Raw genomic sequence first — 26,503 nt, 5'->3', positions numbered from 1 at the left:
GAGGAATACATGCACAAAAATAAGACACGGGCACTAGGATTAATAAATAACAAATAATCGTAAAAACAATAATTAAAATGTAATTTCAATCCTTAAACTATAGAGCTCTGTTGTAGTGTTAGCACTTATGCCTTACAGCACTGTGGTCATGAGTTCAATTCCCGACCATGGCCTTATCTGTGAGGAGTTTGTATGTTCTCCCCGTGTTTGCGTGGGTTTCCTCCGGGTGCTCCAGTTTCCTTCCACACTCCAAAAACATACTAGTAGGTTAATTGGCTGCTAACAAAATTGACCCTAGTCGATCTGTGTTAGTCTGTCTGTCTCTGTCTGTGTTTGTGTGTGTCTGTGTGTGTATGTTAGGGAATTTAGACTGTAAGCCCTAATGTGGCAGGGACTGATGTGAGTGAGTTCTCTGTACAGCGCTGCGGAATTAGTGGCGCTATATAAATAAATTATGATGATGATGATGATAACCACTACTCCCGTAAAATAGTATCCAGATATGCTAAAAAAATATTTTATGATGCATAAAGGTCGTTTTAGCCCAATAAAATGAAAGTTATGATATAGCATGCTCTAAACGGAATTGTTATTGTTCATTGTAATTTGCAATAAAGAACTGCTGAGAATGTGTTTCACAATTCCCATTCCCACCTCTCCCTTTTTTTTGTCTCATATTCTTGATCAGAAAGCACAGTCTCGTCCAACACTGGATGAAGTTTTTTTATTTGGGGATGGGCAGGGGGCGCATTCCTTGGAGGAGCACCCCCCTCTCGTTCACACACCCATGCACTGATTATTAACCTTCAAGATTGAGAAATGTATTGTAATTCAGCAACTCCCAGCAGGCGCCCCCTCTGGTGTTGGATAGGGGAGGTTGGATTGTGCCCAACAGTCTGCTGGCAGGTGGTGGTCCCGCCTTCATTGCCCAGCCACTCAGGTGCGTGGTGACTCTGCCCCCCCTGCCACTTCACTTAGCATATAAAGACAGCCGCTCCCAGTCCTTCCAGTCTGTCCTGTACTCGCATAGTTCTGCTATATCGCCTGTACTGCGCTACACCGCAAGTATCCACCATGTCCATCAGAGTCAGCAAAGTCAACTACCGCACCTCCAGCAGCGCTGCCCCGCGCTCAGGCGGCTTTAGCAGCTTCTCTTACAGCGGAGCTCCAGCCAGTAGCAGAGCCAGCACAGCATCGTTCAGCCTGGGCTCCAGCTATGGAGGTGGCTCCAGGTTTGGCAGCGGCTACAGGACGGCCTATGGTGGTCTGGGGGCAGGTGCGGGCTCCGCCGGGATCACTGCCGTCAGCGTCAACCAAAGTCTGCTGTCCCCCCTTAATCTGGAGATCGACCCCAACATCCAGCAAGTCAGGACCCACGAGAAAGAACAAATCAAGACCCTTAACAACAAGTTCGCCTCCTTCATTGACAAGGTGAGCCTCAAGCCACTCTTACTTGGCTACCCTCTTCCCCCCAGGTATACACCCTATCACCCGCTGGAAGATCATGGCACGCAATCCTACGCCCACACAACAATCCCCTTCCAATATTTCACCTGAACCCAGTTTCAGAAGTATCCTACATCTCTCACGTAGTGGTCCTTTCTTACTTCAGTACCTAAATACAAGATCAGTAGTCTGCACAATAATAACATGTTACCATATGCTTGACAATTTTTAATTGCCTACCTTCATAATGAACCTATTCTGAATAACAGCGCCACCATTGCCAGACCCGCTGACACACCCACTCCACTCCAGTGCCAGACACCAGATACCAGACTTCGTGGTGGCCATTGACCTCCCCAGTAGACAGCATTAAATGAATGTCCCGTACATCTGTAAAGAATTTTTTTTTTTAATCTTTCGGCTGCCGGAGAGTTTTGCATGTTCTCCAGGACAATGTCCTTGGTTTCAGCACCTCCTGGCAGTGAATGGGTTAAAGTTACTGTAAAGTGAAACGTTCCTCTCATTCACTTGCTATTATTAATAATGCTCTTTTGTGTTGTTAGCAGTTGTTCATGTTGTTGATGACATGTTTTTACTTAGATCTTATTTCTTCGTTGCCATTGTATTATTGTTATAACATGGATCTAAAAAGAGCCTAGGTTGGATTATTGCACAGGAGATATAACAGTTTCAGCTCAGTATTTTATCTTCGTGTACAATGAAAATAAGCTGTATATGTAATTATTATAATGCAGTCATTGCAAAATTTAAATTAAGTTTATGAAATATATGAAATAAACTAAATATATAAATTCCTTACTTAAAACAAGGCTACAGGGTAACAAACAACATACCATGACTATAGCACACACATGCTATAACCTTATAACATTCCCTTTTATCATACCAGCCAATTGTCCCGGTACAGGCAGGATCTGACAATTTAACCATTCTTTGTCTGAGCTCCTCGGTTTGTCAGGATCTCCTTGCAATGCTGACTATTCTTACATGGCATTTGCAGATTAATTTCTTTCTTTTCACCATTATCTACTATGTTATACATGATTTTAGATCTCCTGTGGTACCAGTTGTTGATCAAAGGATTTGTGCAACTGCAAAACTAATACTAAATTGATTCTAGCAGCTGCCACATAATCCTTTTCTACTACACCCAACTATTAGTTCTTATCTGGATCCTCCTGGATTAGTTTCCTATCTGTTGTAGAAGGGAGGGGCGCGTGAGGAGAATACTTACCTGTACACATTACCTTATAGGGCAATGATAGCAGCCTGCACCTTGCTTTGCCCTGCTCATTATCATGTGCACACAGAATAGTCCGCCACAAAGTACACAAACCCATTCCAGAGTGAAATGTCACTAGTCAAACAAATTTGGCACCATGCCGAGTTTCTCATATTTGAATATGATTTTCCATTTCATTTATAAAATACAGTCACAAGTGAACAAAATGCAGAGAAAATAGTGAACACTCAAAGTAATTTGACTTACTGTACGTAAAGGGCTATTAAACTGACAACACAAGTTGCCTTATACAAGAAGCAATAAAGTACACTCATCCACATATGTGTAAATGTTTCCATACCTTGCCAGAATGTGAGATATTTCACATTGTATTTGCATTTCCTGAGTAGCTGAATGAAAGCTATTGTTCGTATACATCAGGCTAGGAAAAGGCTGTCTTCAGTGCCCTTTAATCTTGTTCAAGACTAGAAGTCTCTGTTGTATGTTGAGAACATTTCACAACTTTACCTTAGATATCGTCAGCTCCAATAATCTCCTGGAAATTTTAAATATATATTTGTGAATCTTAATAGCAGCTCTTTTAACTAAGAACCTTAGTTAAAAGAGGTTTGGGGTTTAGGGGTCTTTAAGACCTGAATTAAATTTCTGTGAATACATTTGTCTCTCATATAACAGTCCACTGTTTGTTATGATTCTGCCAGAAAAGTCAGTGACACCTCATAATTACACCCTGGGCAGTAATAGTTTAATTCCTTGCCAGTGCTACCACTGGATATAAACAGCTTCTTACTGAGTATAATATATATAAACATGAACTAACTTTAATAAGAAAGATTAATATAAATTTATGTGCCAGTACAGTAACCGGTCTCCAAACAGTTCTGAGATCTAGCAACACAGAGCATTATGTTACAGTCTTATAAAATTAATTTCAATCTAAAACTAGCTTTGTTATAGCCCATGAATGGGCCTCTGCATAATATTCTCTCTATATAAAACTATATCCTTTGTCTATTAATGTCTTTTTTCATTAGATGAACCTTATTCATTTAAATAGAGGTCCTGGGTGACTCCCATGGATGTTAATAGTTTGGAATATGTGGGAGGCTTGAGTAAATCCTCCCCTATGGTAGAAACATTGACTCTTAATTTACAAAATAAACAGATAATATATGATACATTTTATTCATTAGCATTTATATAGGGCCTACATATTATACAGTGCTTTTACAGGGGATATTCAATCATTCACATCAGCCCCTGCCACAGTGGAGCTTACAATCTATATTCCCTACCACACACACACACACAGTAGGGCTATTGTTGTCAGCATCCAATTAGCCTACCAACATGTCTTTGGGTGTGGAAGGAAACCAGAGCACATGGAGGAAACCCAAGCAAATATGGGAAGAACATAGAATCTCCACACTGAAGGTCCTTGGTTGGAAGTGAACCCATGACCCCAGTGCTGTGAGGCAGCAATGCTAACCACCACGCCCCATTAAATTTCCTGAAGATGAGGCCAGCTAGGTCGTTTTATGTCAACTCTGATTGGAATCTACCATATCAATGGGGATAAACAGTAAATGTGGTCAGACAATGACTGCATCTGACTCTATATATAGCCATTGTTTGAATGTAACAATAAGGTGGCATCCATTAATGTAAATATTTGATATCACCTGTTGTAGGTCCGCTTCTTGGAACAACAGAACAAGATGTTGGAAACCAAGTGGGGTCTCCTCCAGAACCAGAAGACAACTCGCAGCAACATGGACGGCATGTTTGAGGCGTACATCAACAACTTGCGCAGACAGCTTGACACTCTGGGTCAGGAGAAACTGCGCCTGGAATCTGAGTTTGGAAACATGCAAGGTCTGGTGGAGGACTTCAAGAACAAGTGAGTAACTTCTAGTTATGCCTCATATTCACTGGACCATCAGCAGGCGCGGGCTGGGAGAGGGAAGCCCGGGGGGCACACAGGCGGCCGCATCACATGACACGGGATGCGGCCGCGTCATGATGACACGGCTGCATCGCCTGTCATGTGATGCGGCCGCCTGTGCGCTGACGCGGCCGCATCTCATGTCATCAGATGCCTACCCCCCGGCCCTAATAGTGGTCTGACTGAGCGGTCCCCCCGGGCCAGCCCGCCCCTGACCATCAGTCACCTACACAAAGTGGAGGGCGGCCATGTTGTAGGCTGAAACAATATTCATGAGAGTGCCGCCTATTGCTCAGTGATCACACTAGGTCAGCGTTGGCTAACCTGTGACACTCCAGGTGTTGTGAAACTACAAGTCCCAGCATGCTTTGGCAATATATAGCAGCTTATTGCTGGAGGGGTATGCTGGGACTTGTAGTTTCTCAACACCTGAAGTGTCACAGGTTAGCCAACGCTGCACTAGGTTGTAATTATTTTTGTAGCTACTACAATGATGGCCACCGATTTTTTTTTTTTTCCATTTCTGAGGTATATGTAGTGAACAACCTCTTTGAAATGGATATGTAGTACAGGACAAAGGGGGTCACATTATTTACTGGTGGATAGCGAGAGTGATCCACTTCTTTGTATAGATAAAAACAACTTCCATTTCAACCTATTTAATGGATTGCTATATTTCTGATATTATAATGCACTACATTTTTGATCACAGCCTCTGTTCCCTTTAAGCAGGGCCTATATGATGGTGAAATAAAGTCATTGTTATAAAACAAATCAGCATAATTCAGGGTTGCCCTAAACAGCATATTTTTAAGACAGCCCTTCAAGGGTAGACTCCTCAGGAGATGATGCTGGTAACTCTTTTTTTCTCGTGGTCTCACAGATCATTGATTTATGACATGGACTGGGTCCAACTATGAATTTGAAATGGCTATTACAGCATTTTAATCAGTAGCAGGACTTTTCTCTTTATGGGCATGTTCTCTAAGAGCCTGGAAGTGACATCGGACTTCTTTGTCTCCACATATGGTGATATTCAGAGACAGAGTTTAGGCAGAGGAAAGAGAGCAATTGCCCATGGCCCCAGCCTTGTTATAAATATATCCACAGTGGTGGGTATATTGCAGCATTGGTAGTTTAAAATCACCACCAGTCCTTGTCTGCATTATAAGGCATTGGAGACACGATCTGGCTATTAGTTATGCACTGAACAGGGATCCGTGGTGTGGGATCCAACAGAGCTATTATACAGCAACCTGTACTACATTGTAGATTAATGTTCTAGTATTATTATTATCTTTTATTTATTTATTTTGTTTATAAAGACTAATATTTGTAGGTTTAAAAGGGTGGATGTTTTTATTTCCACATGAAATGGTGTGACACCAGCCAAGCAATCATCACACCACCTTGATTTTTGCCCTGCAGCCCATGTTTAAAACCGGTCCTGGTGATATAATTCCTTAAGATTACCAATTCTTCCTGTCTGCATTTGTGAGCATTCTTGAAAGTTATATAAATAAGACCACGCAACCCCTTTTGAAAGTTTGACGAAATTAGAGAAGTTTTATAACCATAAATGGCAAGTGAGCAGTTGGTGCAGTGAACAGCATATCTGGAATCATCATATTAGAGAAAGTTCTGCCAACTTTTAGGCAGCAGAACAGATTCATCTTAAAGTGAGAGTTTCTCTTTCCCTATTTCGTCTATATTTAGACTGTGCTTCACACAACAGATTCTAAAGCTTTTTATATTTTCTGCAGATATGAAGAAGAAATCAACAGACGTACCGAAATGGAGAATGAGTTTGTCCTGCTGAAGAAGGTGGGAAATTCCTCAACTTGAGAAATGTTTTTCTTGATTTAAAAAGTGTCGTTATACTAACACTGGGAAATTTGTCTGTAGGATGTGGATGAGGCTTACATGAACAAGGTACAGCTGGAGGCAAAATTGGAGGCACTGACAGATGAAATTAACTTCTTGCGCCATCTTTATGAGGAGGTAAGAAATGGTTATATCAATGCTGAAAAATGATGCACATTTTAAAGAGAAATCCAAATCGACGCTTTTGAATGTTTTCCTGTAGATTTTCCCATTTAGATTGTAAGCTCTCTGGGACAGAAAACACAAACTTCCTCATTTTATTGTCGTTGCCCTATTTCCTTTGCCTATAATTTGTAAAGCACAGCATACACTGGAGGTGCTATGCAGCGTACACTGGAGGTGCTATGCAGCGTACACTGGAGGTGCTATGCAGCGTACACTGGATGTGCTATGCAGCGTACACTGGAGGTGCTATGCAGCGTACACTGGAGGTGCTATGCAGCGTACACTGGAGGTGCTATGCAGCGTACACTGGATGTGCTATGCAGCGTACACTGGAGGTGCTATGCAGCGTACACTGGAGGTGCTATGCAGCGTACACTGGATGTGCTATGCAGCATACACTGGAGGTGCTGTGAATAACATACATATGTACAACTGAAAACTTGCAATAACAGAACAGAATGAGGCGTTAGAGAGTTTTAAGCTATCCCCTAACGACAATATAGCGTTTACAGTTACTGTAAATGGCATTTCCCTGAAGTCACTTCTCAGGAGTTGCTGACCTGTAATCAAACACCAGGAAATATTTTTTGCTTTTTAATGAAGTCTACCAGCTGTTTTATTATAGGTATGTAAAGTAAGTGTTCAGCAGATCAGCTCTTCTGTTCTCACTCGCTATGTCTCGGTCTATACAGGAGCTCCGTGAATTGCAGTCTCAGATCTCCGACACTTCAGTTGTGTTATCTATGGACAACAACAGAAACCTTGATCTGGATGGCATCATTGCTGAAGTGAAGGCTCAGTATGAAGATATTGCCAACAAGAGCCGTTCAGAGGTGGAGAGCATGTACCAATTGAAGGTGAGTCTGAGAGACACATGATGTGTTAAAATATAACTAATGACATAAATAGGTATGGTAAGTTACTGATTAGCCAACATATTCCATAGGATTACACAGGCAGAGTCAGAACAATACCAATGGTAGAAAGAGTGCAGAGAATCTGTTGGTATCAGTGGTAGAATGTTGTTATGAAGCAGAGTACATTCTACAGTGAGTTCTCACAGCACTGTTAATGTTGAACATCAAGCAAATATGCTTTACATGCATAATAATTCTAGTGGGACGCTTTAAAACCACAACAATCACAGTGTGTCAGTGTTGACACTAGTTACTAGTGAATTGATAGTTTCCATATTGGTCCAGCAATCAAGATGGCTGCCTCCATGGACTGTGCAAAGTTGATGAGTTTACTTTTTCGCAAGAACTATTTTAACTGATTTCACGGTCAGCAATTTGACCTAGTCTTTGCACAATTGTGTTTTGCGATATAATTTTTGCATGTTAATAAAACCTTCAACTAAGGTCACATCAAACCTATCACAAGGGTGTCCCTGTTTTATGTATGTCCTGTTTTACCCACTGTCCCGCGCTGCAGAGCACTGTCACGACTTTACATTTCAACCATAATTACAATAATAGATCTCCCTGGAGCCAATCCGATAATTTGAATGTTCACCACAGCACATAGTGTTACAGGAGAAGAGTGTGCTTATCTTGTTAGAGGCAGTGACCTGTTCACTCAAGTGACTGAATGAGGGCAGGGCTATATGTAATGGGGCAGTGTCATGATATGAGGAGGGGAATGGAGGAAAGACTGAGCGTTTGAGTCATGAGGGCAGTGATGTGAGGCTTCTGTTAGTGATGCAGGACGAGTCTGATGTCAAATGCACCACTGTATAAAATCTAGCTTATACATTAACCAGGTTTGGTTTGTTTTGTATCTAACAGTACCAGGAACTTCAGGCTTCAGCTGGCCGCCATGGTGATGACCTGAAAAACACCAAAACCGAGATTAGCGAGCTTAACCGTTACATCACACGGCTGCAGTCTGAGATTGATGCTCTTAAAGCACAGGTAAGTTCTAGAACACTGTGATTTCCTTAGTTCACAAATAATTTGCATTATTAACCTATATCCATAGGCTGAATAGTTTGTGCATTACTAATGTATCACTAATAGCTACAAATATTGTAACAGCCAAGAAGTTCAATTTGTACTAAAAGAAACTTGTACTAATTGTACGATATGAAAGAAACACTTTTATCTTGACTGATATATTTCAAAAAAGTTTTACTCATTAAAATGTAAACTACTGATAGTTGTAATTGTTAGGGTATTGTGTGCCATAGCAAGAGGAAGCTTTTGCAAACAGTGCCACTGAATTCAGTTTTATTTCTTAAAGAGAATTTTGAAAGACCTTGATTTGGCTACATATTGTGTATATAACGTTATCAATCAATGCTTGCAGCGTGCTAACCTTGAAGCACAGATCGCAGAAGCTGAAGAACGTGGGGAATTAGCAGTGAAAGATGCCAGATCAAAACTGGCTGAGCTGGAGGCCGCTCTACAGAAGGCCAAGCAGGACATGGCTCGCCAACTGAGAGAATACCAAGAACTGATGAACGTCAAACTGGCTCTGGACATTGAGATCGCCACCTACAGGAAACTGCTGGAAGGAGAGGAGAGCAGGTGAGGCATGATGCTATTATCGTTTATAGTTCTGCTACTTTGTACGAAAATTGTATTTCAATCTGGCAGCATCTTTACCATCTGTTCAAAAGAACAATACTTCATGGCATAGTGGCCTTGGTTTAACATAGGATGTGTAAGTTATGGGGTGGCGTGTACCTTATAACAATCTTGTGTATAATTTTTCAGGCTGGAGTCAGGCGTTCAGAACCTTAGCATTCAGACCAAGACAACTGGTTACTCAGGTAAATATTTTTTCTTGATTTTTAAATTAGAAAAAATAACATTGAGTTTGGAGACTGGTGCAGGATTTTCATAGTTAGGTTACACTTTTGCTTTTCCTGAAACTGTTAAAGGGGCTTCCAATTAATTGTACTACCTTTCATTCCTGCAGGCGTTAGCAGTAGCTACAGTGGTGGACTGTCAAGCGGATATGGCGGCGGATATGGCAGCGGATATGGCAGCGGATACGGTAGCGGATACGGTGGCGGTTACAACGCGTACTCCAGTAGCGTAAGCTCCTCCCCCCTGGAAACATCCAGAACCAAACGCAGCGTTGTAGTGAAGACAGTTGAGACCAAAGACGGAAGAGTGCTGTCCGAGTCCTCAGACATCTTCACCAAGCCATGAGCGACCTATTTCTCTGCTGCAGCACAATGCTGTCCCACAGCCAGGATTCTTTTACAGATGAGCCTTCAAGGCAGAAATCAGGACTCATTGGGGTAGATGTTAAAGTCTTTCCACAATTAACCTTGGACATTTTTATAAACCTGGAACGTGCTGTGCCATCAACATGGCATCTGCGCTAGTGACAGTAAATGGTGCTCTCCCAAATAAAAGAATAATATTGTTTACCTATTTCTAACAGTGGGTTGATGGAAGGAACCAAACATGTAAAATGAGTGTCTTATTTACTGCGGTACCCAAATCCCCAGCACTCTGTACTGATTCCCTCCCAGCAGGCTCAACGTAAGGCCTTTCTGTGGGCTCAGCTGTGCTGTCTCCACGTCCATTCTTTCTTCTTATGCTTTCTGTGCAATTCTCACAACAAAACATTCAGAATCTATGCTAAGTAAAACCTCTTGCAATGTGCCTTATCACCCGTCCTTGCTGGGTGGATACTGGAAGTGCTCTTCTTGTCTTTCAGCTTCCTAAAAAAAAATCTGTTAATAAACAGTTATTTGTTTTAAAAAAAGAAACCTGTCTGTTCATCAATGCATTGCTGGCATATTGGGTCACATTTCATTTTTTTTTTTTTTTAACATTTAGGCTGTACAATAAATTTTGGTTTCCAAAGAAATATCACATTTTCCACAAGTTTATTGTCGGTCAAATTTCATCTTGATGTAGCTAAAACAGAAAAATGCCTTGAGTCACAAGAAACTTTAGAGTCATGGCCCATCAAATCCGTTTCTCCATTCACTCCACTCTTCCCTCCTAGCTCTGTGAATACCTACGTTGAGTTCAGACCTTCTTGTCTGACAGCTCTCTCCTCTGCATGGCATTCCAATTGCTTTCCAGTATTCTGCTACATTGGGGGAGGTGATGGGGGCAGTTAACTAAAAGGGGAGTTGATGGAAAGTTGTAAAACCCTTTGACCCTTGAATACCCCAACCGAAGAATTTTTTTAACATTGGATGTACTATGTGTGGCAGTTTCTGTAAAAACCCCCAAAATATATTTATAGTGTTTGCTATTCTGACTTACTGGGGGAAGTTATATTAAAAGCAAAAATAAAATAAAGAAAAACCCCTAAAACTTTTTTGTTCTGTCCCAAAATTTGAGAGTACTAAGCACTTCTGGAGCCGAAATCTTCAAAGGGAAACATTGTATATTCTATTTCAATATTCAGTATGTCGAAGAATGGAGCATTTATTTACATTGTAGTACTGGTATCAATACTGTCTACAGTAAAAATCTAATTTCCATATGTTATACATGGAAACCTACCTCTGTAATACAATGTTGTTTTAAAGCTGCAACACTACATAGTAAAATATTTGACGTACATTCTTCCACCTTTTTCCTGGAGCTCCTCTGTTCCTCTTACAGCCTCGCCCAAAAACTGGGTGGGGGAATGTGGTAAGGGGGACCAGTCACAGGCCCCAATCATGAAATTACAGCTTGTTATTGGTGCTACCACTCACACATGCACTCTGACACTATTTAAATTTGGTTAACTTAATGGATTTGTATTGCACAACTGAGGAGTTTTGAACGTTGGCATGTATGGCTTTCTACAAATCCGAACCTGCGTGCATTGTCACCAGGAAATCGCATTTAAATAAATCAGCAGCTGACATACATACATACATAAGATAAGAATATACAACAGCAATTTGCCTTTTTTAAAGATTAGTTCTTCACTTCCTCTAATAATTAACTTGTTTTTTGCCATTTGGCAATTCAGCACTATAATATGAAAGAGATCATTCACCTTTGCCTCCTGTATCTTGATTCGGCTTCCTTTAATGTTAGCTATCATCCCTGAGATTAACTGATCAATCGATTAGAATGCGCAGTTAAATCCTGTGACAAAAGCTGGTACACAGTCAGGGCACATGTACAATTGGATGTACGTCCAACTAACAAGGGTAAAATTCCGCTACGTTTAAACTGCATAATGTTGATGCTTCTTTCCACTGCACAATAAACTTTTACCCGATAAACTTGAATACTCTAGTATGAAATAAAGGCACCGAATAAATTTTGGTAAATAAGGTCACAGTTTTAATTATAATTAAAATTAGGTGGCGGAAAGTAAAATGCGAGTTCAGCGAAACAGGCTGACTTGAAACCAAACCAGGGGATGGTCAACTGGCCCGGAATCCACTACACCCTAGATATGATCCTGAATGGCCAGCGCTTTGTCTGACGTCAAAGAAACAAACGCCCCTTCTGAACTCGCAATGACGTAGCCACATGAAAAAAGGTTAAGGGGTTCCCCACACAAAAGGACCAAGAGCCAATAAGTACAATAAATGGGGAAGTAACCTGCGGCCAATTAGCAAAAGCGCCTTCTATTAGCTGCTGACCGCAATGCTTTCCTGCCAACTATGCCTTGTCTGTAAAGAAGGGAGAAAAAATTATTAGTCATGATCATAGAACCAATCACACAATGACATTGCATAGGGTTGGAAGGAGGGATTTTGTACAGCAAAAGGATACCCATTGGTAAGCTGGCATGGCCACTAAGCTTCAAACAGTGTTGGTTGTAGGTATGCCAAACAAAAGCTTCACAATTGATAAACATGTCGTTTATCAAGTGAAGGTAGTGTGGCAAACACACAAAACCCTGTTAGCCAGTTGAGGAAGGATTTATAGGTTTCCTCACCTACTGTATACCGCCCTTTTCCCACGCTGCCATGAGTCCCTTTTTAGCCATAAGTGATGGTGAATAAGATCCACATACAGCTCTATCCTAATCTTCTCCCTAGTGCTGGCTCTATTGGACCACAAGGAAGTGTTAGCGCATTTAACCATATCTCCTCTCTGCGCCCCAGGCTAAATGTCTGCACGTTTAGGCAAGTGTGAAAATTTACTAGAAAAACAAAACAAATGGGGGCGCCTTAGGGCAGGAAAAAAAATAAAAAATTGGTGGCTATTCCAATAAATATATACGGTGGAATTTTATCTAAAACAAGCTCTGATATTTATTGGTAACATAAAATGATAACACAGATAAGACAATCAAATGCCAAAAAATATGAACAGGAGTAAACCCAAAACAAAATGCTAATAAATATATAAAAACATGTACAGTATTGCACTCATGTGGATTCAGCAGTATCTTTTGTCATACATCTAGTGTAGATCAAGGGAAGATATCTCAAAATGGTGTTTATGGAAGTCTCATGTATGCAGCATACTCAATAAAAACAGTAATAGTAATAAGGGAGTGTCTGCTCAGGGTGAGTGGCCAGCTCACCTGTATGTCCTTAGGGATTACCTCTGATTGTCTTACAATCTCTTTACTTCTTTACAAATGATAGCAAGCTTGGTTGTGTAATAAATGTCTGTAGTATGTCAAATTCAAATGCTCTCACAAGAATAATTATACTAGATCTCACCCAATCACGATGTGGATGCTGCTTAGGGCGTATATATCCAGGGCTGGCGGAACCAATAAGCCGCTTTAGGCAGCTGCCAGGGCGCCGGGCTCTGTGAGGCGGCATGGAGACCAGGCACCCATAGAACAATGAGACATTGTTAGCTGGGCAGTTCGGGCGGTGCGATTGCTTCGATCGCCTGCCCACCATTTTCCCTGTGCTGATATGTGAAGAGAGGCGGGGGGAAGGGGAGCTGGGGTGGCAGTAAGAGAGAGGAGGCACCAGAAAAAACGGAAAAAGAGGGGGGCAGCAGAAAATATGTAGACAGAGAGAGAGAGGGGGGCTCCAGAAAAACGGTGACGGAGAGAGGGGGCAGCAGGTAATATGGAGAGAGAGAGAGAGAGAAAGGGGGAAGTAGAAAATATGGAGAGAGAGAGGGGGGCAGCAGATAATATGGAAAAAGAGAAGGGGCAGCAGAAAATATGGCAAGAGAGGGGGGCAGCAGACAGAGAGAGAGAGAGAGGGGGGCAGCAGAAAAAATGGAGAGAGAGAGAGGGCAGCAGAAAATATGGCGAGAGGGGGGGCAGCAGAAAATATGGAGAGAGGGGGCAGCAGAAAATATGGAGATAGAGAGAGTGGGCAGCAGGGGTCTCCATTCCCTTAATCCGGCCCTGCATACCAGTGACAGTTGAGCGGGACACCCTCCACCACTGGAGTCATATCGGCCAACATTTCAACAGTTGAGACAAATGTGACAACAATTGAGATGGCGAGACAAAGGTACTAACTCTCTGGACTGACCCATCTAAAAAGGGACAGTTGGATGTATGAAAATGACTGATTTTTGTAAACAAATTTAGCAAATTTATTATCACCATCTAGGCCTGGACATCCATGCTCTGGTTGCATCCATTGCAAAAATAGAAGAAAGAGCAATTTTGTCTTTTAATGTATCTTTAATAGAGGATCCACTGATTTGTTTAGAAGATCATTTCAAATATTGTTAATAATTTTGTGTTTTAACTATGGTTATGGCTCTTTAAAAGAGATTGTCATTTATTTTGTTCATATCACACAAATAGGTGGGTGGTTGTAAAAGAACAAGTACGTGTGTCGAGCAGAAGAATGTAAATAATACAGAAAATGCAAATGTTCTTAATGCAAAATAGTTGTTCTATCTTGCCAGTGGCTCTAATAATGATTAAACTGACAATAATTGCCTTTTACAGGGAACACAGTACACTACTACACGTTTATAGTGAGAGGTCTCGTGTGAATAAGATCCGTTACTGGACCTGGCTTCCTGGGGACCTTTTGACACATGCCAGAGAGTGAGTGAGTGAGTAAGGGACGCACACAAGCATACAACCCACCTTAATGCCCATTCTCATTTATCTCATTTATATGGAGGCACCACTGTGATTCAAACTATACACCAAGGTCCTTTTAGAGAGGTGCCGTTGAGGCAAAAACAGACAGATCTGAAATGGAGTCTGAAGCGAGATCGCCGGTGGAAGACCCAAGTCATCTTTCATTGGAAGTTCAAAGAGAAGGAGTTCTCCTGAAAGTCCCAGAACCAGAAGCCATAAGTGAGCTTCATTTGGCTGCTTTGGAAAGGATAGTAATGATAGCTGGGTAGAAACCAGTCTGAAGGGGGTATAGAAGACTGAGACCTTTCTCCAGAATTTTGACCCATTCCTAGGAGAAAAGAAACTTGTGAAGTGTGGAAGATATTGTGTCATTGTACATTAATGTGTGTCAATGTCCAGAGAAAGTAAAATGTTAAACAAATATTGGAAAGTTTAGGGAGCCCAGCTCTGCAGGTCATTAGGGCCACAAGAAGAAGTGAACCTCAAGCAACTGCCTGGGGTTATTTGTCCGCTTTGGAGTTAGAGTTTGCTGTGGCTGAAAACATGACTGATCTCTACTGATTATGAACACATTTCAAAATCCGGGGGAGAAACTGACAGCCCACTTATACCGGCTAGATGACCTGAGACAGCTAATTCAGTGAGTGCTATCCAGGACTCAATAGCACAGAATTTTTTTTTACTTTTCAGGCAAGAAAGAAGGTGGTGGGAACAGTGAAATATTTCAATCCCCATGGTAGACTTTTGGTCAGGGGCATACATTCAGCGATTGCAGCTGTGACAGCTTCTCAGTGAACCCTACTAACATGTTGGTTAGTCTAGATTCTCGCAAAGCATTTGACACTGTCTTGTGGCCTTTTATGTACGCAATGTTGGAGAAGCGTGGTTTTGTATGGGACTTCATAGACATGATACAATATTTATATGATAAACCAGTGACTTCCTTACTGATTAATATGCTGTTGGGGAATCCCATAGAAGTGCCGAGGGGGACCAAACAGGGCTGCCCACTGCCCCCTTTGCTATTTAACGTGTCATAGACCCAATGTTGAAGGTTGTTCAAAATTGGCCTATCATGCAAGGTATCGAAAGAGGAACAGAAAGCATTCAAGTCACCATCTTTGCAGATGATATTTTATATATATATATTAAACCTTGGGACATTGGGACATATCGGATTCCCCTGATGAAGAAAATAGAGGAATTCAGATCGTTCTCGGACTTTGGGATAAACTTTGATAAATCAATGTTATTACCTCTGGGGTGTGAAAGGTGAAGACTGAGGTAGGCAGCTGCTATCCCTTTGCAATGGGAACCGAAGTTCGTATCTTATTTAGGCATTCTACTTCCTCGCAACCTAACCATGTTATACAAACTCAACATAGGTCAGATCATCAAGGCTATACGGACAGAGATAAAGGGATGGGAGCAACTTAATGTTTCTTATTTAAGTAGAGCGAACCTCCCGAAGATGGTGTTCTTCCCAAAATTGTTATGTCCTTCACAGACACTATCCCTACTTCTCACAAAACCTTGTGAACTTCCTCTTTTGCACATTCATTTGATAGAAAAAATCCCCCCTTATTAAACTTCAGCAACCCACGTCCCGCAATCTCGGCTGTTGCAAGAAAATACATTCTCCACATGTGGATCCAGGGCTCCCCCTCACGCTTGAAAAGTTCCAAGATGAGTATCTGAGTTCGGGTGTACAATTATAATCACCCATAGAAATTATTATATTGGTTGTGGATAATTTTCATTCATTCTCCTATATGATACGACCCTATTAGTGTTTGGTGTAATTCTTTATAAACAGAATTAAACAGGGAACTATTTAATTAAGAATATTTCTACAACCTTACGCAACACTGCCTTATCCATGCAGAATTTGTACAGTACTATATTTATGTTTTGAGGTTTATCCTACAGCGTTTAGAAGGCTGTTTATTCATTTTATATTGTTTTTAATATGTCGCTAGCACATTTGCAGTATGATTGGGATCTTTGACTGGCTCAAGGTGTAGAATTCATACATGACTGAATGATGACACTCCGTTCAAGGAGTGATCTAGGAGATTAGCCTGCTGATTTGGAAGACATTTGTCAACATTTAAAAAAATGTAAGAATTTGTGTTATCTCAAGATGAACCGAAGGATGGTTCCCCATCAGTACACAGTCCCTAGAGTAGATGGGACCCTGGGTACTATGAAATACCCATGAGCACTGAAGATGCAGAAAAGACTGCCTTCATCTGTCCACTAGAGTACAATCAATTTCAGCTAATGCCCCAGGTAATCTCTGGCACTCCACTCACTTTCAATAGAAACATGGATCGAGTTGCTGGCTATATGAATTTTTGAGAAGTATTGATTGTGTTTGGATGCACATTGAAGGAACACTATGAGAGATTGCTTAGTGCTGGTCTGATTGTTGCAACATGGCAGACTCTGGCAAACTGTTGGGAAGCATGGGTGTCATAAATTCAGTAGAAAAGGCATAACCACTGACCCCTCCAAGGCAGAAGTAGTCACAACGTGGCCTAGACCCACGAGATTGGGGGATCTTTGATGCTTCATTGGGTTCATTGGGTTTTGTGGCTACTACAGGAGGATGATATCTCAGATCACCAAACAATTGACCGGTTTGACAAGAGTATTTTCCCCATGAGAGGGGTACAGCCCTCCAAGTGGAAAGACAAATGACCCTAGGTTAATAAAGAGTTTGGAGATTATTGGACAAGGCTTATGAACGACTGAGACTAAAGAACAGCCTGATACAATCTCCTGTACTTACCTATGGTGATCCCACTTGACCCTCTACTATTCATGTGGACGCCTTTTTCAATGGTCTTATGGGAGTAATGTACCAAGAGCATCAGAAAATACTGAGACTGGTGTCATACATTAGCAGAGGACTGACACCCACTGAAAGAAATTATCCTGTACAGAAGTTGAAGTTCTTGGAACCGAAGTGAGCTGCTATGGATAAATTTCATGATTATATCTACATCGTTAAGTTTGAAGCGCACACTGATAATAACCCCCTCACGTATGTACAGAGCATAGCCAAGCTCTATGCTACAGGACAGAATTACTCTTTTCAATCCATAGCCTTACCAGTTTAATTCTATCTTCCTTGACATGTCGGACACTCTGGTATCCAAACAGAGTAGGCACATCAAACAATTGGTCCATGCCTACAACTGTACCTGAAATGAGCCTACTGAGCTTCATGGAGGATAAGTGGCAGAGTCCACCAAAATTGTCAAAGGTCGTCCCATTCTGAGTGGTCTACATCAGAGTCATATTAAGAATGGATATACAATACTGAGCACTTCCCAAGTGAAAACATTTCTCATTCCTATGAGAAGAGGAGAGACTGGAGATTGTCTGAGTGAGAGATAACAGTAGAGGAAGTAAACTATGATAGGTCCCATGCCTCTACATCAGGAATAGATGAAGATGATGAGTTGAAAGAATATCCTGGCTAGAGAGAGGCTGTATCAGGAGTTGATGAGGGAGATTCCCAAAAGCACACATGCCTTAAGAGGAAGACCAGGCTACCCATAATGCTCACTTATGGGGAGCCAGGGAGACCTTCTAACATACTCAAGCGGGTACACTCTTGTATAGTGTGTTTGAGATCCTACTATGGCCCTTAAGTGCAATATAATAGATGGAGAGAGTATGATAGCCTCTGTAGCAATTGGACAGAAAAAGGGCAGTGATCAGGACATAGTTGGTGTATGACAGCAGTTTGAGAATCTTCCTCTATGAGGGAATTTCAGCACCCACTTCCAGTAGGGGTCCCTATAAAAGAGGAAAGTGAGCCTCACTATAGAGAGAGTATTGGGCAGAAATGTCACACCCTGACACCGGAAGTAGCTAAAAGTTCTGAGAAATGAGCAGAACACTTAGATAAGTGCCCTGTATGTATATCCAAGTGTGAGCAGCTTTTTACTAACTATTTGCCTCAGGAAGAGGCATGGTCTGGTATGGAAACTAATATAAAAGCCCCTTTTAGCAAGTTGTCAGAAATGGCATTTCAGTCTTAGATTATTCCAGATGCCCTGAGAGACATTTGAGCTGTTTATATCAATCTTGTTGGACAGCTAAGTATGGCATTCGTTATTTTTTTCTTGTATTATGAAGCAACGACTGAGCCTTACATTTAAAGTGTCTAAACAGAGTTATTTAACTACCCCTCTTGAAAGAAGTACATAAAGCGTTATTAATTTATTATTGGTCATCCCTAAAGTGTTCACTATATTTCACCTAAGCTTCATAAAAATTTATGTATTGAGACTTCCAAGTTCAAGTTATACTTAATATTCAAAGATTACCCGGGGTGACCATCCAATCCGCAAGTGCACCAACCTATGGTAGGGATAATTGTGCAGTACTGCTTATTATAGAGAAATACTTTAATTTATCTAGCTAGTGTGAGGATTATATGTGACTGGATTGTGTCATTTGAATGATACTATACTCCTAGTTATATCTATGCCTTACTAATTTATTAATCTACTAACTGTTACATTAAGTATACTTCATGTTTTTCACCACTCTTATTATCTACAGTCATGGGCAAAAGTTTTGAGAATGACACAAGTAATGGTTTTCACAAAGTTTGCTGCTTCAGTGTTTTTAGACCTTTTTGTCAGATATTGCTATGGTATATTGAAGCAAAATTACAAGCATTTCATAAGTGTCAAAGGCTTTTATTGACAATTACATTAACTTTATGCAAACAGTCAATATTTGCAGTGTTGACCCTTCTTTTTGAAGACCTCTGCAATTCACCCTGGCATACTGTCAATCAACTTCTGGGCTACATACTCATTCATGGCCACCCATTCTTGCCTTATCAATACTTGGGGTTTGTCAGAATTTGTGGGTTTTTGTTTGTCCACCCACCCCAAATTTTGATGTTTTGATTCCTGAGTTACTTAGTTATCACTTTTGCCTTATGGCAAGATGATCCATCATTCTGGAAAAGGCATTTTTCATCACCAAACTGTTCTTGGATGGTTGGGAGAAGTTGCTCTTGGAGGATGTTTTGGTTCCATTCTTTAATCATGGCTGTGAGTGAGCCCACTCCATTGGCTGAGAAGCAACCCCACACATGAATGGTCTCAGGATGTTTTATTATTGGCATGACACAGGGCGGATGGTAGCGCTGACCTTTCCTTCTCCGGACAAGCATTTTTCCAGATGCCCCAAACAATCTCAAAGGGGATTCATCAGAGAAAATGACTTTTCCCCAGTCCTCAGAAGTCCAATCCCTGTACCTTTTGCAGAATATCAGTCTGTCCCTGATGTTTTTCCTGGAGAGATGTGGCTACTTTGCTGACCTTCATGAAACCAGGCCATCCTCCAAAAGTCTTCGTCTCACTATGCGTGCAGATGCACTCACACCTGTCTGCTGCCATTCCTGAGCAAGCTCCGCACTGGTGGTGCCCCGATCCCGCAGTTGAATCAACTTTTGGAGACAGTCCTGCCGTATGCTGGACATTCTTGGGCTCCCTGAATCCTTCTTCACAACTATTGAACCTCTCTCCTTGAAGTTCTTGATGATCCAATAAATGGTTGATTTAGGTGCAATCTTTCTAGCAGCAATATCCTTGCTTGTGAAGCCCTTTTTGTGCAAAGCAAAGATGACTGCACGTGTTTCCTTGCTGGTAACCATGGTTAATAGAGGAAGAACAATGATTTCAAGCACCACCCTCCCTTTAAAGCTTCCAGTCTGTTATTCTAACTCAATCAGCATGACACAATGATCTACAGTCTCTGTCTTCGTCAACATTCTCACCTGTGTTAGTGAATCACTAACCTGATGTCAGCTGGTCCTTTTGTGGCAGGGCTAAAATGCAGTGGAAATGTTGTTTTTGGGATAAAATTTATTGTCATGGCAATGAAGAACTTTGAATGCACATGCAAATTGCCATCATAAAACTGAGGCAGCAGACTTTGTAAAAAAAATATTTGTGTCATTCTCAAAACTTTTGGCCATGCCTGTATGTGCAAATTTCTGTACAGGTAGCTGTAATAGTGATTACTCTACCACTGTTGTTTTTTTATCCTAAATTATTTATTTATTTATTGCTAATTATTGGTTGTTTGCATCCAATTGTTATATTATATCAACTTACAGCTTCTATCACTGTTGATTATTTTAACTGCCAATTAATAAATACCCAGTTTTGGTTTCTGCAGCAAGTTTGTGTGTGCTCACTGTTTGTTATAAGGTCTGTGTTGATACAACAGGTCTCCCAATATCCACATTCCCACAGAACAGCTGAAGAAGACTTGTGGAGAACCGTGAGTGAGAGACTCACACACAAGCATACAACACACCTTAACACCCATCCTCGGGGTGTTACAAGCAGGGCCGCCGAGAGGGGGGGGAGTGGGTACTAATTACCCGGGCCCGGGCATGTCAGGAGGCCCGGGCCCTTGTGCCGACGTTTTTTTTTATTTTTTATTATTATTCTTTTTTCAAAACTAATCTTTTTCTTTTTTTCTTTTTTTTGGCGGCGGGGGGGGGGGGGGCTCGGTCGTTGGTGGGGGGAGCAGGGTAGTAAAAAAAACCAAAACCATACTCACGTGATTGCGGCGCCGGCGTCCCTCCTCTATGCTGCTCTATGCTCTATTGCTCCAGGCTGACTGAATGCCGGGTGTGACATCATCATGTCACGCCCAGCATTCAGTCAGTCTGGAGCAATGGAACACAGAGCAGCAGAGAAGACAAGAAGGAAGAGAGAAGTAAAGGTAAGTGAAGGGAGGAAACGGGGGGGGGGGGGGGGGGTTAAAAAACGGGGGGGGGGCAGCATGACACAAAGGGGTTAAAGAAAGGAGGGACAATAGCAGTATGACACAGGGGTTAAAAAAAGAGGGACAATAGCAGCATGACACAAAGGGGTTAAAGAAAGGAGGGACAATAGTAGTATGACACAGAGGGGTTAAAAAAAGAGGGACAATAGCAGCATGACACAAAGGGGTTAAAGAAAGGAGGGACAATAGCAGTATGACACAGAGGGGTTAAAAAAAGAGGGACAATAGCAGCATGACACAAAGGGGTTAAAGAAAGGAGGGACAATAGCAGTATGACACAGAGGGGTTAAAAAAAGAGGGACAATAGCAGCATGACACAAAGGGGTTAAAGAAAGGAGGGACAATAGCAGTATGACACAGGGGTTAAAAAAAGAGGGACAATAGCAGCATGACACAAAGGGGTTAAAGAAAGGAGGGACAATAGTAGTATGACACAGAGGGGTTAAAAAAAGAGGGACAATAGCAGCATGACACAAAGGGGTTAAAGAAAGGAGGGACAATAGCAGTATGACACAGAGGGGTTAAAAAAAGAGGGACAATAGCAGCATGACACAAAGGGGTTAAAGAAAGGAGGGACAATAGCAGTATGACACAGAGGGGTTAAAAAAAGAGGGACAATAGCAGCATGACACAAAGGGGTTAAAGAAAGGAGGGACAATAGCAGTATGACACAGGGGTTAAAAAAAGAGGGACAATAGCAGCATGACACAAAGGGGTTAAAGAAAGGAGGGACAATAGCAGTATGACACAGAGGGGTTAAAAAAAGAGGGACAATAGCAGCATGACACAAAGGGGTTAAAGAAAGGAGGGACAATAGCAGTATGACACAGGGGTTAAAAAAAGAGGGACAATAGCAGCATGACACAAAGGGGTTAAAGAAACAGGGACAAAAGCAGCATGGCACAGGGGGTTAAAGAAAAGAGGGACAAGCAGCATGGCACAGGGGGTTAAAGAAAAGGACAAGCAGCATGGCACAGGGGGTTAAAGAAAGGGTCAAAGGCAGCATGGAGGGCGCAGTGTGATCATAAGGCATAGCATGGTGATGATAACGGGGCACAATAATGTGTGTGTGATGGCACAGAGCTTTTGGCAATGTAGTGTGTGTGAGGTAGATGGTGGCTAATTAATGGCTGCTATTTTGTTTGCGGGTAATGGGAATACTATTTTAATGTTGGGGCTGGAGGAAGGCCTAATTATTAATAATGGATGTTATTGATTTAACGGTGGGGCTGGCTGTAATTTTCTAAATGTAGCCATTTTTTTCCAAATAGGTCCTCTAACATTCCATGATCCAGACAAGCCGCAACTAAAGAAACATGCAGCCACATGTGGTAAAAGTGAGAAGAACAGGTAGGACAGAGCAGCATAGTGTATGAAATGTTGTGATTCTAGTAGGGACAATGTCAATGTTTGGTGAGTCCAGTGGGCGCAGGCCAAGATTGAACTCTTTCTGTACACACTGCATTCTTCCTATACTACACAAGGGTGCTAGATGTCCTGAAAGTCAGGAATGCTTGGACAAATGTCACGCTCCGTGGAATTCAGGACCTATTGATTTTATTGTGCTAGCCACGCCCCAACGGCGTATTGCCACGCCCCCAATCACGGCGGCGCAATTTTTTTTTGCTTACTCAACTATAAGGGGGGCCCCATGAATTTGTTGTACCGGGGCCCTGAATTCCTCTTGGCAGCACTGGTTACAAGTAATTTGTACAAGAGGGCAAGAAGGATGCCATTGTGTTTACTACCTCACAGACCAACAATTGACTAGGCACACATTTGCCTACATGTTACAATATGACTTGCACATCATTGTTAATCATTTTTGCTCCAGAATTTAAACCCACCAACTGTTTAGCAGCATCAAGTGCCAGGGCCGGATTTACCGCTAGGCAACCTAGGCACCTGCCTAGGGCCTAGCGGTTCTCGGGGGGCCCAGCTGGGGGGGACAAGAGAAAAAAAAAGAAAAAAAAAAAGAAAAAAAATTCGGCCCCTCCCCCGACTCGCGGCACCCCGCCCCCCCACAACTCGTGCGGGGGAGCGGGGGTCAGGTTCCACCAGACTGGGGAGGGGCTACTGTGGAGGCTGGTCTCCACCCTCCCTCCTCTGTGCGGCCTGATGTGTGTCCCATGGGACGTGCACCACATGACTGGTGTCCCATGTGTGAAGGGGATGCACAGAAGACTGCACAGAAGACTGCACAGCTCCTAGATGTAAAAAGGTAAGTTGGGGGAGGGGTAGGGTAGTATATTAATAGTGTGTGTGTGTGTGTGTGTGTATGTGTGTATTATGTGTGTGTATTATGTGTGTGTGAGGGGCCATTGTCTGTGTGTATTATGTGTGTGTGAGGGGCCATTGTTTGTTTGTGTTATGTGTGTGTGAGGGGCCATTGTCTGTTTGTATTATGTGTGTGTGAGGGGCCATTGTCTGTTTGTATTATGTGTGTGTGAGGGGCCACTGTGTGTGTGTGTGTGGGGGGGGCATTGTCTGTTTGTATTATGTGTGTGTGAGGGGCCACTGTGTGTTTGTATTATGTGTGTGTGAGGGGCCACTGTGTGTGTGTATTATGTGTGTGTGAGGGGCCACTGTGTGTGTGTATTATGTGTGTGTGAGGGGGGGGGCAGTGTATTTATATTATGTGTGTGTGTGAGGGGCTGTTTGTGGGAGGGAAATAGGTTTATTTTTTAAATGGTAACACTATTAATTTAATGTTCTGGTTGGAGGGAGGCCTACTTAAAAAATGTGGGTGCTATATTGATTTAACACTGGGGCTGGTTGGAGTTCACTAAATTTCATGTACCCATTTTTTTTTCCAAATAGGGTCTCCAACATTCCAGGATCCAGACAAGCAGCAACTAATCTAAAGACACAGCAGCCACAAGTGATGAAAGTGAGAAGAACAGGTAGGAGAGAGCAGCACAGTCTGCCAACTATCCTGAATCTGGTGGGATTTATATTATGAGGAGGTCTGACTTGTTTAAATGTTGCACTATGGGGTTCATGCAGAAGACTGACATATTAACATGATTATTACATTCCAGCACTTTTTCATGTTTCTGTACTTAGAGGGCTGCAGTCAGTAACTGTAGTAGCGGACGGTCTATGATGTGGTAGTGATAGGAGACTGCTGTTTTTTCATTGCTGGGCTTACTAACCCTGAACTACAGTTTCTTGACATGTTAATTATCTTTAACTAAACTTAGGTGTTAATCATAAAGTACAATTTGTGTGAATTGAAAGGTAAGCAGTGGTGGAAGTGGGATGTATATTCCCTTCACTTGTTTACATTCCCATTACATTTTTCCATTCTAAACTTCCACTTCGACCACTGAGCTTAATATTCATCGTATGGAGCATATGACCAGCATAATTCCAAATTCTGGTAGATCCTTTGACAAAATATAGGGTCCATGGACATTATTCTTTAACTGCTGGGACCACAGTGTGATGCAGTGTAATGATAAAGGAGGGCACAGTGTGATGAGAGGGACAATAATGAGGGGCCACATGGTGATGCAGGAGGAGCAGCGTGATGTGCGGCGGCACATAGTTTACCCTTCTACTTAACTATAGGAGTATATGCTATGCTAAAAAATATATAATGCTATGGATTGTTTCTGGGAGGCGGGGGTGGTGTGGGGGGGCTGGGGGGGGTAGGCGTGTGGGGGGCCCCAAACCAAGGGCACCATGAGGTCTAAATCCAGCTCTGTCAAGTGCTAGTTCTGCTGGCTGTCTGGCTGTCAAAGTCTTGGTAGTGAATGATTGAAGATGCCTATGTGTGTGGCCAAATTGTAAAACCCACTGGAACAACTATCAGGAACAATTAACCAGAGTTAGAGCACAGGGTATTGTCTGAGTTAAAGGGTCTATACACAGCAGACCTAGCTTAGTTGCTCAATCTATGTCAAGTTTAACCCGGATGATGACTGTAACAATCAGGTTGTAACTATCATTCACCCACATTTTCTGCCAGTATTGATTGACATCTAGCATCTAATAGCTCGCAATCAACATTTGTCACACTTTCACATCCATATATACCAGTCAATTAGGTCTAAAATGACCTAACTGGAACTCAAGTTGAAAAACATCAGTTGGATTTTACTGCATAATAATAAAGTGTGCTAAATCATTAGTATACCATATTCAGCAGAAAAATGTGCAATGATTTGTATCTCATCATATAAATTTTATGGCTTCTTGCTCTTTAGCACAGCAGGAAACTTCTTTTCTAGGATTATTAGATACTCATATCTGAAAACTTTAAACTATCGCACAAACGTTTAGTACCTTTAAACAGATAATTCAATGTCAGAGTGATGAATCACCTGAATATAAAGATTACTTAGATTTCATTTTGCAGGAGATACAGTGTTTGTAGTTGTCACTTCCCAAATATTGTTACACAAAACAGGTATGTTTCTGTTATGTTGTTTCTGGGGCAACAGATGAAGGGCAGGGCTAAACAAGGAACTTATGGAGCCTGACACAACAAATATGACTGTGGGTGTATGTAAGTTGACTTTGCTTAGGAAATAGCAAGAAATTAGTGCTGTGGATTGTGGAAAATGAAAATTGCAGATGGAAAATTCCGCAAGTAAGAATAAACTTTAATATGGCCTAGTGGTACAGGCTCAATGCAGAGCTCATTGTGATGACCATTACACAATACAGACAGTATTCTACTGTTCTCTATACCACAGGTCATTCTATTAACCTCCATACAATACAGAGAACATTCTAAAGCCCATTATAAAATGTACAGCCCTTTGGTAACATCTGTCCATTACAAGAGCATTCTAATGACCTCTGTTTAATACAGTTAGCATTTAGAATAATTTCTTTATTATATAGATGTCACTATGTCCCTCATGTATTGAATAAAGATCACTAAATGTTCTCTGTATTATGTATGTGACTATGACAAGAGAAGCCATAAGTCGAAAGTACTTAAAATCCTCCTCCAGTCAGTCATACCCACCCCTTTTTTTTTTCTTTTTCCTTTTCCTTAATTCTCC

At 41.7% G+C, this 26,503-nt stretch overlaps 1 protein-coding gene across 1 annotated transcript; it reads left to right on the top strand.

The window, feature by feature from the left end:
• Nucleotides 1-1,001: 1,001 nt before the first annotated feature.
• KRT8 (keratin 8) lies at nt 1,002-10,431 on the top strand. Its single transcript, XM_075199150.1, has 9 exons — nt 1,002-1,431; nt 4,402-4,610; nt 6,419-6,479; nt 6,561-6,656; nt 7,397-7,561; nt 8,492-8,617; nt 9,012-9,232; nt 9,422-9,477; nt 9,627-10,431. Exons 1-9 carry the CDS (start codon nt 1,075-1,077, stop codon nt 9,860-9,862), a joined length of 1,527 nt encoding a protein of 508 aa, XP_075055251.1. The 5' UTR covers nt 1,002-1,074; the 3' UTR covers nt 9,863-10,431.
• The last annotated feature ends 16,072 nt before the right edge of the window (nt 10,432-26,503 follow it).

Source organism: Mixophyes fleayi, chromosome 2 (assembly GCF_038048845.1).
Source record: "Mixophyes fleayi isolate aMixFle1 chromosome 2, aMixFle1.hap1, whole genome shotgun sequence".
Lineage (NCBI taxonomy): Eukaryota > Metazoa > Chordata > Amphibia > Anura > Limnodynastidae > Mixophyes > Mixophyes fleayi.
This window is presented reverse-complemented; position numbering and strand designations above follow the sequence as displayed.

Coding starts and splice junctions, on each gene's coding strand:
- KRT8 (XM_075199150.1), top strand. CDS start 1,075: ATGTCCATCAGAGTCAGCAAAGTCAACTACCGCACCTCCAGCAGCGCT. Junction 4,611..6,418: donor GTGGAGGACTTCAAGAACAA/GTGAGTAACTTC, acceptor TATTTTCTGCAG/ATATGAAGAAGAAATCAACA. Junction 9,478..9,626: donor CAAGACAACTGGTTACTCAG/GTAAATATTTTT, acceptor TCATTCCTGCAG/GCGTTAGCAGTAGCTACAGT.